Source organism: Thalia democratica, chromosome 1 (assembly GCF_965202585.1).
Source record: "Thalia democratica chromosome 1, ktThaDemo2.hap1.1, whole genome shotgun sequence".
In the NCBI taxonomy this organism is placed as follows: domain Eukaryota; kingdom Metazoa; phylum Chordata; class Thaliacea; order Salpida; family Salpidae; genus Thalia; species Thalia democratica.
This window is the reverse complement of record NC_139165.1, coordinates 64530190-64549981: the sequence shown is the minus strand read 5'-3', so window position 1 is coordinate 64549981 and position 19792 is coordinate 64530190. Positions and strand designations below refer to the sequence as shown.

General features: G+C 25.0%; 1 protein-coding gene across 1 annotated transcript; it reads left to right on the top strand.

Moving 5' to 3' along the window:
- The first annotated feature begins 94 nt into the window (after nt 1-94).
- LOC145832015 (mannosyl-oligosaccharide glucosidase-like) lies at nt 95-19416 on the top strand. Its single transcript, XM_082939384.1, has 15 exons — nt 95-251; nt 3420-3535; nt 5684-5795; nt 6391-6551; nt 8218-8326; nt 9607-9839; nt 10484-10626; nt 12215-12426; nt 12958-13091; nt 13182-13319; nt 13853-14084; nt 16729-16897; nt 17033-17174; nt 17514-17753; nt 18790-19416. The coding sequence occupies exons 1-15, from the start codon at nt 113-115 to the stop codon at nt 18907-18909; spliced, it is 2400 nt and encodes a 799-aa protein (XP_082795510.1). The 5' UTR covers nt 95-112; the 3' UTR covers nt 18910-19416.
- Nucleotides 19417-19792: the final 376 nt, after the last annotated feature.

The following is a 19792-nucleotide window of genomic DNA, read 5'->3' as shown; positions in this document are numbered from 1 at the left end:
GCAAGTTAGTTTACAACCATTATAGTAATTAGTTTCTTTTAAAAACTTGTCCATTTCAAGAAATTTATTACTAGATTAAAACTTATTCAGATTATATAAATAAGCCTTTGTGATGGCAAATTTACGAAAAAGAGGAAAAACTTCTCATGATTTGCCTAAGCATAGCAAGTTAATTGATGAAAAAAAGGAAACTTCAAGAGATTATTTGCCATTTGTTAAGCTGGTTTTACTGCTGGCTCTACTTGTTCTTGGTTTGTTACTTTCTTAAATAGAATAAAAATTCAATGTTTTTTATTTTTAAGCTGTAAATTTTTAAATGGTAATGTATTTTTATGGTAAGTCTATGTTTTTAATATTTAAATTTATTTTTACTTTGAATATATTTTACTTCTATGATAATTTTATCAACAAAAACATGTTCCTAAAAGTATATCAGTCATATTTTATCAAATTTAAGAAAATATTTAAATTTAGTTATAATAAACTTTCAAGCAGATTTATGAGATAGTTATAATTTAATTTTTCCACCTTTAAATAAACTAAATGAACTTTTTACTAATTGTAAACATTTTTCAAGCTTTTATTTTAAATAATTTTGAACATTATGCAAACTTAGTGTGTCTTATATCTTTTAATAATTTATTTAGTGACTTAACAATCTTTTAAGTATTTGCTTAATTTCATGTACACTTTATTTTATGTTTTAAGATATTATCACAATAAACAAATTGAAGATCTGTTCTGTTTAACAGAATAGTGAAACAATTGTTTTTGAAAACTTAGTGTTTTATTAATTTATATATATGTATAATTTATTGGAAAAGTACAATTTTAAAAATACTGGTACATATGTTTCATAAAGCTTTAATCATCAGCCAGTACAATTCAAAATAAAAAGCACTGTACTAAACATAGATGCAAAAGTTATACAAAAAAAACAAAAAACAGTATGATGTAGTATTGTGCATTACAAAAATTAAGTACAAAAATCGATCTTCCATCTAACTAATCAAACAACTAAAATTAATAAAGACAACAGTATGACTATAAAATACTTCAAATTTATTGTATTTTAAGAGGAGCTTTTTCATATGTCAACAAGACAATATGAATTCGCTCCTCTTATTTAAACAACCTCCTTTTTTAACGCAAACATAACGGCTGTTGATTATTTTAAGCACAGCCGTTACTGTTGGTTGCTTTAAAGAATCAACAGCCGTTATGTATGCTTTAAAAAAGGAAGGTTGTTTAAATAAGAGGAGCAAATTCATATCGCCTTGTCGACATATAAAAAAGCTTCTCTTAAAATGCAATAAATTTAATATGTTTAGTACAGTGCTTTTTATATTGAATTGTACTGGATGATGATTAAAGCTTTATGAAACATATGTACCAGTATTTAAAATTGTACTTTTCGAATAAATAATTTAAAAGCCCTTCAAGTAGGCTCTGTAGAAAGTGTTCAAGTTATAATAATAAAACTTATTATATATATATATTCATATATATAAAATAAGGTTAATATTCAAACTTGAACACCTTCTACTGAGCCCACTTGAAGGACTTTTAAATAATTTATTGAAATGACGATTTTAAAAATGCTGGAACATATGTTTCATAAAGACAAAAAAGATTGTCTATAATCTTCAGCCAGTTCAAATTTAAAATAAGAAGCACTTTGGTAAACAAAGATGTAAAAGTCTACAAATACTTTCATTTACAAATAATTTGTAAACTTTTACATCTTTGTTTACCAAAGTGCTTTTTATTTTAAATTTGAACTGGCTGAAGATTAGAGACAATCTTTTTTGTCTTTATGAAACATATGTTCCAGCATTTTTAAAATCGTCATTTCAATATATATATATATATAAATAAGTTTTATATAAACTTTATAAGTTTAATAAGTTATATATATATATATATAATTTATTGAAATGATGATTTAAAAAATGCTGGAACATATGTTTCATAAAGACAAAAAAGATTGCAAAGATAAGCAACTTTTTACATTTTTTGTAAACTTTTGAATCTTTGTTTACCAAAGTGCTTTTTTTTTTTTAATTTGAACTGGCTGAAGATTAAAGACAATATTTTTTGTCTTTATGAAACATATGTTCCAGTATTTTTGAAATTGTCATTTCAATAAATTATTTAAAAGCCCTTCAAGTGGGCTCAGTAGAAGGTGTTCAAGTTTTAATATTAACCTTATTTTATATATATATATATTTAAATATTGTATTTAACTTTGTGGTTTCATTTAAACTATGTTTATATATATATGTAATTTATTTTAAAGTCTTGAATATAAGTTTATTTTCTTTTTCTCTTTTTGTGTGTCCTGTTTAAGTGGCTCAGGTTTTGATGCCTGAGTCCAACATTGCACAATAAACAATATAATAATAATATATATATTAAAGGTTTTATACAAAGTTCTGATCGATAGTGCTCGACAAATCAATTGGAGCTTAATATTTATTTAATTATATAAAAACTATAATTTAAACAGCTGTTTTACACATTGAAATGTAAAATTTCATGTGATCGTCAGTAAGTTACAGTTTATTATAATAGTGAACAGAAATTTCGATTTTAGAATTTTTTATAAAAATTATGACGTAGTAATGGTACAGTTTATTGTACAATTAGTTGAATTTGAAATACGCTGTGAATATTATTTTATGCTTTTTAGGAAAGTTTAAAAAGGTTATTTTGGAAGAATGTTTTAAGCTATTAGAAAAAATTTTTAGGCTGTTGGGAAAATGTTATAAAATGCTATAAAATACTCGTGTTTGCCGCTTTGGTTTTATTTTAAAATTTGATTTTAAATGGGAAATATTAAACAGGACAAAATTAAAATTCAATACTAAATTCGGCTGCAAACTTTGTAACTTAGAAAAAATAGAAATCGAAAAATCAGATAAGAACGTTACACTAAACAAGAAAAGCGAAAGACAATACATATGCATCCATTATCAAAAATACTTTTTTAACAAAATTAAAACCAACTAAATATTAAAACAAAATAAAACCGAAGCGGCAAACACGAGTATTTTATAGCATTTTTAAACATTTTCCCAACAGCCTAAAAATTTTTTCTAATAGCTTAAAACATTCTTCCAAAATAACCTTTTTAAACTTTCCTAAAAAGCATAGAATAATATTCACAGCGTATTTAAAATTCAACTAATCGTACTATAAATTGTACCATTACTACGTCATAATTATTATAAAAAATTCTTAAATCGAAATTTCTGTTCACTATTATAATAAACTGTAACTTACTGACGATCACATGAAATTTTACATTTCAATGTGTGAAACAGCTGTTTAAATTATAGTTTTTATATAATTAAATAAATAATAATATATATATATATATATGTAGATGAACGTAAACAGTTAATAAATTTTTTCAGGAGTGAAAATATTTTTAAATCAGAACTTTAAAGCTGTGAATGTACCATTTTCTAAAAACTTTGAAAATAACTTCAAGAATTTGACTAGAAACTTTTGGGGAAGTTATAGACCTCAGGTTATTATATATGAAGTATAATATATTTTTCATATAACTCATTTTAAGTAAGTATTGAACAATTTAAATAAGTATAATTTATAATTTTTACTGTTAATGTCTTCCATCTAAATTATTTTAATAAACTTAAGTAATTATTATTTTTGGTTTGCTAAATGGTCAATTAACTTTTTTTTTCATAAAGTAAAATGAAAGTGAAAATGTTTTATTTCTCCAATAGACTGATATTTTATAATTTTAAATAACTTTCATGAGGTAGTTATAATTTTTTTTTTTGTTACAGTAAAGGTTGTTATATAGTTATTCGCAAAAACAAGAAAATGTATAAATTTGCTTTAGCTAAAGCAAAGTTATACTTTTTCTTGTGTCTACAAATATTTTGCTTTGCTAACTTATTCTTGGACAAGATTATAAAAGGTATCCGTGGTGTACGACTTGATAACCAAAAGGTTGTTGTACACTAGATCCTAGGACCAAATATTTTGAGCGTTTTTTGTCGTTCAATAAACTAAATTAATTTATAAACTAAAAATGATAATAACAAATCCCTTTATTCACAGTTTCCACTCACTCAGGCTAGTTAGAAACTGAAAAGTAAAAGGAAAACTCAGACTAGCTTAGACTAGTTTGACTGGAACTGCTTTAAAGAAAGGCATACTATTTGATTTTCATAATGTTTTATACTAATATTAACATTTTATATTAAAGTTTCTTAAGTGTATAGTATACCAGGATTACCACACACTCAGAATAACTCCAGCTAATTTCAACTTTTTCTAAAAATTCAGGCTGACTCAAACTTGTTCAAAAAAAGCTTGTTTGAATTTTTGAAATTTAGGCTTGTTTTTATATTTTCTCAATCTCAGGCTAGTTTTTATGACTTAAAACGTATCTTTCATAAAATTTATCTTTTTATTGAGAAGTATCTTTGTCAACATCTTGGTGTTTATGAGTATTAAGATTAATTAATTTTTTCAGTTCTTGGCCCAAATAACTATTTTTTTTGCATAAACTAAGATAAACTAGGGCTAGCTTGATGTAAGTCATGCTAGTTTTTAGTCACCCTGAGTGTCTTTTTAGTCTTAAGGAGAAACAACCCTGGTGTATAAGTTAAATTGTTAGTTAAAGTTTACACCTTGTGCAATTTGTATTTGAAAATTGTTCACTCATTATGTATCTTAACTTATAAATTTGGGCTAGTTTGTAAACACTTAAGTTTGTTAAATTGCAGTTTGTTTATTTCTCAATATATTTAAGAAATTGACTGTTAACTTTTAAAAACTGACTTATCATATTTTCTTAATCATAAATACCACTTTGTCTTGTTTTTTTACAGTTATCAAATAATTAACTTTTTAAATAATTTATTAATTACAAAGTAAGATTAGTATAAAACGGAAAATCATCTGAAAATATTAACTACAGTCACCTCTTGCAAATCTATGCACGTTGTGTTTACAGAAAAAGTGCAGAACGTAACAAAAAAAGGGTAGCAAATATATCTACTACATTGACTGTTTTCTTTTAATGCATTTGACCAAATACATTAAGGCACAAACTAAAAATGCGAAAGTTTGTATTTGTTGAGAATTCTAAAATGCGTAACTAAACGAGAGTGCTTAACCAAAGAGTGCGTAGATTCGCAAGAGGTGACTGAATTACAAAAAATATTAGACTTATTGAAAAAAATTTCGAATGTTTAGTTTTTTATTTATTTCAAAGAATTGTATTAGAAAGATGTACAGTTTTTATTTGTAATCAAGATAAAACTCACTGTTTGACTTCTCATCAGCTGATATTTAGAATTTATTTGTGCTATATTGTTTTATTGTTTGTGTTTTTTACACTGTTAATGATAAAAAATACTGACCTGATTTCTTAAAGTTTTGAAATATTGCCATAGATCTTTTTAATTGTAAAAAGTATAGAATAAAAGGGGTTATGATATTTCTAAGAATAAAATAGGACTTACTGTATATATTTATTTAAAAAATAAAAGAAAAGGTATAAAGAAAAATATTTAGCTTCAGTTTTTTATAAAGCTGTGTATTAACTTTATTTCCTTTCATTAAAAAAAGTTACAAAAGAAGTTATATAAAAATATAAGCATAACAGTTTTGTTGTAAGTTTAAACAAAAGTATTAAAAGGTCTACTTGGGTATGAAAACTAAGTCAGAAGAATCCTTGGTAACTGGTTTAATGTGGATGAGACAAAATAGAAAGTACCCTTTAAAAAAGTTAAGACACAGTTGTAAACACGGTTTGTTAGTTTTTATACAAATATATATTTACCAACAGAAAAAACTATTTAAGTTATACAAGTTTTTGGATTTCTTTATTACTTATGTTACATTTTATTAAAATTATTTATGTTTAAATTTAATACAGATATAAGAAGAAAATTTGAATTGATACTATAGATAATTCAAATGCTAGGCCATATGTTTTTTATTTTATTGTAAATTGTGATAAATAAGAGCTTAAATATAAAACAAATTTAAATCAGCATAAAGAATAAGAAATTTTAAGCTACTTTATAGTAATTATAGTTTTTAGTTATTTATCTTAAAGCAGGAATTTAAGAAAAACAACTTAGGTTGATATATCCTGTACAGAGATTGCACAAAATACTAAAATATAATAAATTTATTAAAACGAAATTGTTTTATTAAATAAGGGGTTTAAAACATTGTTATATCCTGAATTATATAACCCTTTTTAATTTTAGTTTAATTTAAGTAAGTAAGAAATAAAACTATTGTATAAAGTTTACTATAGATACAAATGTATATGTATGATCTTATTAAAGCTTGTACAAAATATTTTTTTTAATTATTCTAACTCGTTTGCAACAGAAGACAAACTAAAAAAGTATGGCTGGATAAAACATGATGGAGTTAATTTTGGGGTGCAAAACATTAACGATCAAGGATATAACTTAAAAACTCAGTTTGTCAAAATAGATGGCGGAGAAAATGGAGGAGATTGGTCATGGAGAGTATCTGCTACAACAAAAGTTATTTATTTTAAAGTATTCTAATTTTAAACATGCTTGCTACTAAATCTGTGAGATTATAGAATTCGTTTTGAGTATTCAAAGAGTAAGTGTACTTTGATTAATATATTAAACTTATTAATAACATTTAAAATGGCTAAATTAAAATTTGCTGGTTTAAGGAATATGCTATTTTTTTAAGGTCCTAGTTTATTTACTACATTTATGTTTTGCTAAGTTGTAAAAGTGTTAAATGTACTAAAAAAAATACTTTAGAATTAAGCTGTTTAATTTTTATCAAATATTAAACAATTTAAAACAAAGTATCTACACTAGGTTACTTATAAAAATGCGACCTTTAAGTTTTCAGCTCAATTTTTTTTACATGTGGCAATTATCACAAAACCACTTTTTGAAAATTTTAGGCTGGTTTTAAAACGTTTTCATACTAGGACTTTTTAGTTTTTTGTAAACAACCCCGCTGCAAACTGTATGGGACCTAAAAAAATTGACCTTAAGAGTTTTTAGCTGGAAAAAGTTTTACATGTGGAAATTATCACAAAAACACAATGCGAAATTTAAGACAATTTGGAGAAAATCTCACGGAGGCACCTCTTATTTTGTCAAAAAGAATTAAAAACAACAAAAATAGTAGCAAATTGCTGAAAACCAAAAAAAACTCCATGAAACTTTTTTCAAATAGTCTTAAATTCTGCACAGTGTGTTTTTGTGATAATTGCTACATGCAAAACAATTCTCAGCTAAAAACTCAAAGGTTACATTTTTAGGTCAATCTTAAAAAATACTTTGCAGTATTTTAGTGTCTTTTGCTTCAAACTGCTGCTATATGTATCACCTACCACGTGCGAGTTGTAATCTAAAAACATATTCTAATGTATATAATTTTATGACATTGATGTATGTCTTAGCTTTACGCATTCTGTTGAACATGGGTTTTAGCTTTCTTTTTTCTCTAAAATCTCAACTTTAGCAACTGCTCGTGTTAGTTTAACTAACTCTAAATCAGGGGTTGGCAGGCATTTGGTAGTGAAAGGTAAAAGTTTAAAAATATAAAATTTCGGGAATGCAAAAAAGATAATGTAAGTTTTAAATTGTCATGAATTTTCCTAAAACTTTTTTTTTTTCAAATGCCACTATATCTAGTGTAAGTTTTAAATATTTATTTTTTTTTATCACATTCGCATGTTTGCTGGCCGCATCTCATTTCAGATAAAATATGCTCGCTGTCTGCTGTTCCCTACTTAATACATGAGTTAAATGGTTTTAAAACAAAAATTTGAGGTATCTTTATGCAGGGTTATAAGAATTATTTATATATATATTTTTTGTTTATAATGTATATTTATATTAAGAATTTAACTGAAAATTCAACCATGTTGTTTTCAAACATAAATTCAAACTAATTTTACTTGTGTTGACACTAAAATCTGTTTATCAGTTTTTAGTGATGTACTTTTTACTCTTTGATTTATATTTTACTTAAACTAGCTTTCAAAATGTTGCATATCAGATTATAAACATATGGTGTTCGCATAACTTTAACCATTTATTTTAAAGAATATCATATAGCTCTTCTTATTTCACTTCTTATATATAATAAAAAAAAAATACGACAAAAAAATACATATTGTACAGAATTACACATTAACTTTACAAAATAATTTAGAGCACCCTCCCAGTTGAACTTTCTTTATTCTTTTATGCGGCAACTGAAAATCAAGGAAAAGTTGATATTGAAAAATTAGATGCTAAAAAAGATATTTATCAGATCAAAGGTTGTTTTTATTTACGTTAAATATTTTATTAGCTAATACTAGTAACAGTAGTATCTATCATTTTATTTTTTACAAATAAACAAAAATAATTTTTCATGTATTAATAAATACAGTAGCCTCCTTTGAAGTTAAGCATGTTGAACCATTGTCGAAAGTTTGTAGTTATAATTCTGGTGTTTAGTTATAAGTTGCTTTTTAATTGGCCTTGAAAGGCTTAAATCTTATTTAATATATTAATAAATTTTAGTAGCATAAATTAGAATGAATACATTTAAAATATATAACATTTTGTTAAGGATTAAATACTATTTAATTGATTTATTTTAAAATTATTTAAATAAACTATATAATTTTATTAACATCAAAAGTTAATTAAAACGAATAGTAAAGTATTACAATGTTAGCTTAAAAATCCCCTAAGTAAGATTAAAACAAAGTTAATATCTACCCTAATCAATACAACTTATAAATAAAGGTAGTCCTGTCATTGTCAGTTTTATCAAATAGTTAAGTTTTGAAGAAAATTTTTAATATGCTGCTTACTTTTCATATCTTGGTGCCTCTTTACTATCATGTATTTAACCTATTTACTATAAAAAGAAATAGCTAACTATGTTTCATATGTCTATGTAAAACGTAAAACTTCTGTTCAATAGAATTTAACAATGCTTAGTTAATTTAATAAGCTACTTAATAAATATAATGATCTACAATTTTTATTTTAACAAGGCAAACTATTTTAAGAAGAGAACTGTTTTCCATATATACTTCTAATATTTGTTAGTAAGCAATTTTTATATATATTAAAACGTTGTAATCATTTTTTTAGTATTTCAAGTCGAGATATACCTAAAACTATATAAAAGAAATAATTAAATCTTGAAATTAAATTTTTCATTGAAAATTCTAGTGTTCCATGACTGCGTATGTACAGGGCAGATTACTGTAATACTAGATGTAATCATTGTTACTTAGTTTAGTAATAGAGCCCTTTTACTTCATTTTTATATAAAAGATGTAACTCTAAGTTTTTTAACTTGATTATTTCTTCTTTTGTTAGTTTTCACAGAATTGATAAAGTATCATATATGAAAAAAAATTGCCTCGAATTTTGAACTGTAATTTTTTAGACTTTTTCTTTTCCAAAAAAACACTCTAATGTTCTCCCTGCGTTTTTAATTCCCACTTTTTTCTTTTTAATTAGTTTAATTTTTGACATTTTTATTACCATCAAGCATTAAAAAAGTATTAATAAAACGTTATGAAACTCCAATAATCAGGACAAACAAGCGAGCTTGGAAAATTTACCATCAAGTTTCCACGGAATAACAACGAACAGATCGGAAAGTATAATGCGGTTAACACTTGGATTTCTTCGCTTGATAAGCTAGACAACGCTCTCGTTAGCACAATGGTCGGGTATAAAAAAAAGAATTTGACTTCTTACTACATTTCACCATCTTCTAAACAAGCGAGGCCTGCTCAATCAAAAAGCCAAGTTGTATTTCATCAGGTATTTTTCAAGTTACTTATAAACAGACTTGCTTAAATATGTTGATAATACAAATTTATTTTCAAAAACATTTGAAAATAATTATTAACAAAACCGTGTCAGCAAACTACAATCGAACATGTAATATAAGTTTCATTTAGTACCTTGAACGAATCTGCATAGTATTCATTAAAAAAACACCTATGGTTTATATATTGTATCTAAAATGGTTTTGGCTCTTTAAAAAACATTTAAAAAGATCAAGAAATTTAACTCCAGTGTTATTTTAAGAAAATTTTAGGCTGCAGGTTCATTCAGTCTACGTCTCTGCTACGAAGTACTATTTTAATACTGTTACAAATACTTTGCTTGTAGCTTATTAGTATAGTTTATATTTTCACCTAATGTCTATTACAAAACCATAATGACTTGTTATTTTAATCTCGTTTAAGCTTTATTTTTTTTTAGATTAGTAGTTTTGCATTGATTTTAAACAATATTTTTAAAGCTATTTCTAACTTTGATTCACATTAGTTTCTTTTTTTTTATAAATTATTAACCAACTAGTTTTAACAGTTGTTTGGTTTGTAAATTTGATACTTTTTATATAAGCTAGCAAAAATTACGAAAATTCACATAATTTTTTCGAATTTGTACTTATTTAGGTAACAATGACTGTTCCGTTCGATTTTGAAGTTGTGTTTGAAAGTGAAAGTGTGAAAAATAGAGTCAAGGAGCTAAGTGGAACGCATTTCACTGAAACATTAAATCATTTTATTGGAAAATTCGATGAACAGTTTGAAAAAACGTAAATGTTTCGAAAAACTTACTAAAGTTTTTTTTTCTTTCTGTTTTCATATTTTAAATATTAAACAGTCCTTAAATATATATTTAAACTAAATAAGTATTTTTATAATTAAAAAGTATAATTGTTGTACCAAGACCTTAGAACTTATTTTTAGTAGTTATATTGTCCGAGAAGTTACGAGTTTCCTACATTAATAATTTTATTTTGTTAGCTATGATAGTTTTCTAAATTTTTAGGTACTGTTTTTTTTGTTTCATGATTTTCAAAATAAATATTTAATTTATTTTCTGAAAATAATTCATTGTAGGTTTTCTCAACTATAACAACGTATGGTAGTTTTTGTTGACTATGTAAATAGAAAACCATTGTTTCTAGTCTGATTAGTGACTCACCGGATCAGGATCTTATTTTTTCATATCAATGTCAAACAGGATCCGGATAATTCAAATATTAAAAATAGTTAATACAACTTAAAAATAAACTTTTAATATGTTTTTTTTAGTTTCAAAATCATTCCAAATTAATTCTGAGTATAGCTGTTTTATTTGATAATTATTTGTTATTAGGCACTTGCTATAACTCAATGAAAATGAATTCTAATTTTCTGGTATATAATTTAAGTTTAATTAACTTTGTTAACTAGTATTAAATATAGCTTACAAATGTTAGTTTAAATTTAAATTTAAAAAATTAAGAAAAATAAGTTTTTTTAGACATGAAAAGAAAGAACTACTACAACCAAAAATTTACCAATTAGCAACAGTTTAGTGGCTCTGTTAAGGAAAACTGTACTAACAAAGTGTAATTTAGAATACCTACCTTTAAGTTTTTTTTAATTAAAACCATTTATAAATTTTATAGCAATGAGAAAAGTATTATAAATAATTGTAAGCCTCATGATCTGTCAATTACTATTTGTAAAAAAATACCTGATACTGAATGTTTATTTATAAATGTTTTTTAACAGAGTACATTATTGCTTAATGAAAGTCGTTTGTGCTTAATGATATTGCTTAGACTTAAGAGGTTTTTTTGTTTCCTGGAGTTTATTATAAGTTTAAATTGATTAATTTCTAAATTAAATACTTTTTATTTAATCAAAAAAAAAAAGATTCAATGCCCTTTCCTATTAATTGGTTCCAATTTTTTTTTCAAGACAAAATCCGGCCTTATTTGAATTAAAAGAAAAGAAGAGGCATGACTATAAAACTAAATAATTTTATTGTTATAGATTATATGTTTCTCAAATTTAAACACATTAATTTAGAGTTTAAGTCTGGTACCTCAGAAAATAATTTTTTAAATACTAAATAACATATCCATATTTAAAGTTGTAAAATATACTCTATATAGAAAAACCAAACTCATAGTTTTTAACTAAATAAAAGTTAATAAAAGTTTATACTTTGCTTAATGCATTATGAATATATATTCTATAGCTGTAATTACATTTCAAGTTTGTTACATAGATAGTATCTTTTTTTTCACCAAATTTAAATTTCTATTGTAAATATAGTTTAAACAGCAACGAATTGTACACATAATTGAATGACAATTAACTGAATAAACTTGCAAAATATTTATTTAGATTTCCGTTGCACGAAAAAGATTACTCAAAAGATCAAATTAATTTTGCCCAGTCAGCACTTAGCAACATGGTAGGCGGAATAGGTCACTTTTACGGTAAATCCCTGGTTATGAGTGAAGAAATGGAGCGACCTATTGAGTATTGGCCGGCTCATCTGCTCACTGCTGTTCCTTCCAGATCTTTTTTTCCAAGGGGGTTCTTGTGGGATGAAGGTTTTAATTTAAATATTAAGAAAAAAAACTAACAAAATTCAACAGTTATAGTTGTTATCTTACAGGCCATTTGTAAAAGAGCATTACAGTTGCTAATTGTTTTTAACAGTTTGTTTATAGATAGTTTTAGTCTTGTTAATCAGAAATTGTTGTAGTTGAATGTTCAATAAATCCATAACAGAGAAACAAAATGTATTCATTTTATATTAAAAAATTTGAACTAAAAGTTAGTACTTTCCTCTAGATAATCAAGTACACTTCACGTTGTATAGGTACAATTTATAAAAAAAAAAAGTGTTTTTATTACAGCTTTAGTAATAATAATACTTTTTATTTAAAAATAAGTTTATAGCTTTGTAATACATGCCTTGCATACTGTCAAAAATAAAAACTAACGGGGCATTTTGCAAAAATTACTCGTACAACTTAAAGTTTTTAGATAAAAATTAGTATTATAACTTGTTTGTTCATTAATAACGTTTTTTATAAAATTGTTGTGTTCGTTTTGTTAAAACAAAAATTCGGTTGCAGGTTTCCATCAACTACTGATCGGAAAATGGAACAATCAATTGAGCATGGAAATAATTCAACATTGGCTCAACCTTATGAATCATGAAGGATGGATCCCAAGAGAACAGATTTTAGGTCCTGAAGCTCGAAGCAAGGTTATTATCGTTTCGACTGAAACTACTTTTTTTCAATTTAAATTGTTAATATCTTGCTTTGATTTAAACTTCTATCAACAAAACATTTAGGTGCCAGCTGAATTTGTTGTTCAGAAAAGTTCAAACGCTAATCCACCAGCTCTATTTCTTGCTATTGATTCTTTAATAAAAAATGAACAAACATCAATTAGTAAAAATTTTCTAAAGCAAATTTACCCTAGACTAAAAGTATGTTTTTTTTTTCTTTTTTAATAATTGTTTGTATAAAATAAAAAAACTAGCTTTTATTATTTTAAATACTCCAATAGCTCCAATATTATTTTAAATACTTAAAATACTTTTTATACGATATTATTTATGACTTTAACATTATTTTTTACAGATAATCAAAAAAAAAATCAAAATTTGTCTAGTTAATAAGAAAATACTAAAAGAACTAAAGCTTCTAGTCTTTATTTAAAAAAATACTTTTTAGAATACTTATTCTTTTTATCTAACTTACGCTAATAGTACCTTTAATATATAAAAAAATTGTTTAAATAGGAATTTTTGATCACTAAAAATTATTAATTATTGATGATCTATTATTATAAAATATTCAAATTTATTCTGTTAAAATTAATTACATACAAACTTCTTCATGCTACAAATTATTTGTTAATTTTTATTATTTAATTTACTGATTATCCTCATTTTCTTAGTACGATGTATGACAAAGTACTCCGCTTTGTGAATTTTTATTACTTATATAAATTCTACAGGCGTGGTACAATTGGTTTAACACGACCCAAAACGGTCCTCTGCCGTCCACGTACCGTTGGAAGGGCAGGGATGCCAATAGCAATGAGCTCAACCCGAAAACACTGACGTCGGGGTTGGACGATTACCCGCGCGCATCCCACCCTTCCGACGACGAGCGACATTTGGATTTGCGTTGCTGGATGGCCCTCGCTTCTAAAACCATGTCAAAAATTGCTGAAATCATTGGTGAAGGTTTGTAAACTCTTCAATATGTAAAATTTGTTCGTAGGGATATGACTGTGTTTGGACTACTAAAGTCTGTATACTATTAAATATGTGACAGTTGTTTTCGATTTTTGTTCTAATGGTGCTAAAAAGTTATACTTAAAACCATTTCAATTAAATTTGACAGTAGTTCAAAAAAGAAATAACTACCCTATAATAATTGCTTATTTGTTTAGAAATTAAATTTATCCAAGTGTATTATAGTGTTGTATTGTCAAATAACTCGTATTGTTTTTTTTAAAGAATAATGAAACACTTGATAAATTTTATCAGTAATCTAAACAAAAAATTCTGAAGTAAAAGTATCTAGTTTCAATCTATTATTTAAGATTTAAATTTTATATTTTTGAAATTTACTTCCGTTGTACTTTAGGTTCATCAGCTATGACATCGTTTAGTGTTTTAAGAACAGTTTTAGTACTTAACTGTTAATTAGTAAAACAATAATTCTTTTAAAATATTTTAACGTGCTTAACAAAGCTTTTGTTTAAAATTATGAAAACATACGAATTATTAAAGGCGTATTTGTATGTAAAAGCTTATGTGGAACTAAACTTTTTACTATATTACTATTTTTAACAGCTATAAATTAATATTGTATAAGGTGTTGGTGAATACAATCAGTTTAATTTTACACCTATTTAAGATTTGATTCACTATTTATCCAAAAACATGCCTGAAAAGTTTATAAGGTTGTTTACTTTCAGTATTTTATTCTTAGGAAAAAGTTCTTATCATTTTATTTTCTATATAAGTCAGTGTTGTTCAACCTTATAAAGGTTGTGCACAGCACAATGATTGAAAAATTAATTATGTGCTCACTAGACTAGAAATATATAAGTTATTATTTTAAAACACCATTTTTTATTGTGTCGAATATTTTTTTATGGATTATTGTGTGAATAACTGATAGTTTGTATTACCGTTAGCTTTTTCTTATAAAAAAATTGAAAAAAATTCTCATTTAAAAAGTATACAACTAACTTACTATTCGAAAATACAAATTTAAACGTTTGTTAACAAAGATCTGAGCGAAACTAGTTTATTGGAATATATAATAATAACAAATTAAACAGTATTCTTTCTTTATTACACTAACAAATTTTTCTGTGTGTTAACGGGTTAACACACTTCAACGGAGCTCTGTAAAAAAATTAATACTATAAGGAAAGAATAGAAGCTAAAGTACGTATATAATAGGTTCTATAATGTTGCTTAATATCAACAAACATCATTAAGAGATCCTCCAAGTACTTGCAGTTGATACTAAGAGTAGAAGCAACATTCTAGAACCTATTATACACCTACTTTAGCTTCCATTCTTTCCTTACTTATTTTGTTACAGAGTACTGTTTTACAGAAACATGTGTTAGTGTAATAAAAAAGAATACTGTTTAAATTTGGTATTATTGTAATTAGCTTACTAAATTTTCTGTGCAAAGGTGCACACAGAAGACTACTGATCTCAGCCATAAATTATAAAATAAGTCAAAACAATTGTAAAATATTTTTTTTCATCTTTATTAAATATGACATCTTTACCAGTAATAAATCAAGTTTATATATACTGTTTTCTTACAAAGAAACATTAGTTATCTTTTCCTCTGTTATTCAAAAAATTGAACTTGGAGTTGTTATGAATTTAAACTTTAATACATTTTGAATATAAAGTACGTTGCATATACACTATTTTAAATCAAGTTATATATTTTTTGTTTGCCCATTTTAATTATATCATAGTTTTTAAAACTATCAGCTGTTTAAAAAAAATATATATATAGTACTTGTCTACAACTTAGAAAGACTTTTCATTAGTTGTAATTTTTTTTACAAAGTATTTTCAGATATTTAAACTTTATTTTATTACCTTAATTTTATCCAATTATGTATATCTGAAATAAATGAATTACTTACCAAACATAGAACTTCTCTTTATATAAGAAGCGCTATTGTTGTTTTTATTTGTAATGTTTGCTAAACTTTTTAAATAACATCAGATAAGTTCTATCATAAAAACTTGTTTTCTTAGATTACTAAGTTTAGTTATTGAAACAATCAGTCTGTTCGTGTATTTATAAGTTTATAAGAAAAAACTGGAGTAAATTCTGCTTTAAACAACTTTATTAAAATCATATCTATAATTCTTTAAATGTCACTGGTTAAGAATTTGTGTGTTATTTAAAAAAAAAAGTATTTCTATATATTACAAGGATTTGTATTTTTAAAAGATATTTTCAGTTAAAAAAACTATTATTTTTTAATTCATAGTAGTATTTGTTTTTTTTTTTGTTGTTTTCAAACTAAGTTAAACTAGCTACTGAATTCTAAAATTTAATATTTCCTTATAAAAATTTTAAATAAATATACATATTCGATGGCTTAAAATTCCTTTACAACATAAAAGTTTAATCAATATTAGGCGAAAAAAAACTTGAACCTATTAAATAGTTTACATATATTTGCTTTGCGGGCCGCAGTTTGCCAATCCCTGTTCTATTTATACTTTACTATTTCATAATTCTATTGATAATACTTGAAATTTCTTATCTAAATTCTAGTAACCAAAAATCAACTGAAGTCTAATATTTTTTAAAAATTTAATATTTTGTAGAAGATGATATTGTCAGTTATAAAGCTACTTACGAAAATCTTGTTGATCCCAAAATAATGGACAAAATGCATTGGAACAACGATTTGGGAATATTTTCTGATTATGGAAATCATTCGACACGTGTTTCACTTCAGCGTCGAGTTTATAGAACGCCGGAAGGAAATCATACGTAATAACTTTTTACTTAGAAGGAAATTAATTTAAACTCAAGTATTTTTAGTAAGTATTTAATATGTTTTTAAGAAATTATTGATTTAAGTCTAAACTTTATTATTTATTTTCAGTAAAACTTTTTTTCTTGCAGCTACTACGTTAAAGTAGTAAAAAGTAAACCGAAGCCAGGTTTTGTGGATACTTTCGGATATGTCAGTTTGTTTCCAATGCTTCTCATGCAACTTCAACCCGATTCACCAAGATTGACACAGCTCCTTCAGGACTTACCTCAAGTTTGTTGAATTATTTACCATTATATTTTAATACAGTTTTTTTTTTTTACTTACCTGAACACGATTATTGCTTTTAACACTCATTAATCAAAAAAGTTACAATCAATTGTAAAATAAATAAATTCTTTTAGTCATTTAATTTGCAGAATTATTTACTTTACAGCGGCTTAAATATACTATTCAAAACATAAAACAAACAAAAACAGCACTACTTGCTTAAGCATAATGTGTGCTTGCTTTAAATCTAATAGTTCTAAGATAATTATAAGAACTCATTTTACTTCTTTCTAAACAAAGTTTAAAACCAATGAAATTTAAATATACAAACTCGTGCAACAGAGTGATCTTCTATGGAGTGAGTTTGGTCTGAGGTCGTTGAGCGCTCGTGATCCTTTGTACATGAAGTACAACACCCAGCACGATCCTCCGTACTGGAGGGGACAAGTGTGGATCAACATCAACTTTCTGGCGTGCCGAGCCCTTCATCATTACGCAAATACGCCTGGAATTAACCAGCAAAAGGCACAAGATATTTACAAGAAGCTACGAAAAAACATTGTGAACAATTTGTATAAGCAGGTTTCTACTTATTTTACTAAGTAAAAAAATTTCAAAGTATCTTTTTTAATTTAAGCGTTTTTTTTTTCAAGCGAGCTACTTTGTTTTTGTTTTTAAGATTGATAAACATTTACTTGCATCCAGTAGGGCTAGTAGGCCATAATTTGAAACTTACACTAGATATCTAGATATTCTGGCGTTGAAGTTGAAGACCAAAAAAAAGGTCTTAATTGTTTTAAATGGTAGTTTTTTGAGTAATCTTTTTGGAGGGGGACATATCTTTTTTTATTTCTTTAAAGGGGGCCTTTTGAAAAAAAGTTTTGGAAACCCTGGTTTAAATCTTCTGCTATATAAATTTCTTGCAATTAGAAATATAACATTTGTTAGTTGACTAAAAACGTAGATGTAAAAATTAACATCAAATTCTTAGTATATAATGATTGTTTGCAAGTACAGTAAAACATTATGATAAGCTTATTGACTCTAGCTTGTTTATTTTTATAAGTTTTTTAAATAGCTTTAGGTTATGATAAAAAAATACAAACTTTTGCAATGTTTAAAAATTTAAATTTTTTACCTTAACGTTTTTAAAACTATAAAAATAGTACTAAAACTTTATCTAAAGCGATTTTAATACAGTTTTTTTTACTTTTAGACTTTATGATTACTAGTCTACGCTAATTTTTTTATAATAAAACTAACTTAAAATATTTACATATGCTTTCTTTCTATAAAAATGAACTCAAGTTTTGTTTTAAAAGACATAACTAACTAAGAATATATTTTAAATATAATATGATAGAATAAGTAGATAAGATATTTAGGCTGATAAGTAACTTAAAAAAAAATTGGAATTATTTTTATTGTATACAAAACAGGAAAATATTAAAGCTTAAGTATTATATATATATATATATATTATTACAATGTTGACATTCATTAGTTTGACACTGAACTGTTTTAATTGTTTGAAACAAATTTTCTAATTCGTAATTAGTAATTAGGCAACTTAATAGAAATTAACAACATATTTTTTTTACTTTTTTATTACGAACAGTGGAAGAATACGGGCTACATATGGGAACAATACAACGATAAAACGGGTAAAGGTCAAGGAACTCACCCTTTTACTGGCTGGTCTGCTTTAGTCGTTCTTATTATGTCTGAACAGTACTAATTGGATCAATTTGTTTAGATAATATATAATTTAGAAAGTTCTTGAAAGATTAGAAACAAATATTTAAAGTTCCAGTAACCTTTGAATTAAAAAAAACTACACTACTTTACTAGATAACTAATAATAAAAATAAGTTTACTTAAATTAATTTATATTTTAAAATTAATCAACTCTGTATAAATTTTTTATAAAGTATTGTAAATAATCTTAAAATTAAAAATAAAGTACCACACATTAGTTAAAGCAAGTATATAAATTTATTTCAAACACGACAAATAGTTTAAAACTATTAGATCAAATGTATCTCTTTCATAGTTATATTTCATCAAAATATTTGAAATTAGCTAAAGTATGTAATTATTGTCAATTATTTATTTGTTTTTACTTTTATTTTGTTTTTAGATTATTGTTTCACCTTTGTTTGTGCGGTTTTCTTCAAAAAAAAGTGCAATTATTTTGAAGCTTCTATTTTTTCAACTAGATTTACTAGTGTTTTACTTGTATTAAAAGTGGTACTTCTTAAAATAATTAAGATTATAATTTACGTTTTCTGTTAAGTTCTGTTGTCTTAATTTATGATTTTGTTTTTTTTTTTTTTCTTTCAATGAATAAATTCATTGTATTTATATGTTATAGAGTGGTTTGTCTCAACATTACCTTAATTGTTTTATTTTTGAAAAAGTGTTTTTGTAACTGATCTACCATAAAATACATTTTTCAATTAGGATCCGGCCATATCCGCATCCTAAAGATTTTCAGTTGTTTTTAATGTAAACAGAATACAAGTTTAAACAAAGTAATTAAATACTAAATTGATAATAATTTAGTAGAAAACCTTTGAAAATTCTTCAATTTCCTAATAAACAAATATATTGGTAATGTT

Excerpts from the sequence above, each read along its gene's own strand:
- LOC145832015 (XM_082939384.1), top strand. The coding sequence starts at position 113 with ATGGCAAATTTACGAAAAAGAGGAAAAACTTCTCATGATTTGCCTAAG. Across the intron at positions 14,085-16,728 it reads TGCTGAAATCATTGGTGAAG|AAGATGATATTGTCAGTTAT; the intron begins GTTTGTAAACTC and ends AATATTTTGTAG. Across the intron at positions 16,898-17,032 it reads ACGCCGGAAGGAAATCATAC|CTACTACGTTAAAGTAGTAA; the intron begins GTAATAACTTTT and ends TTTTTCTTGCAG.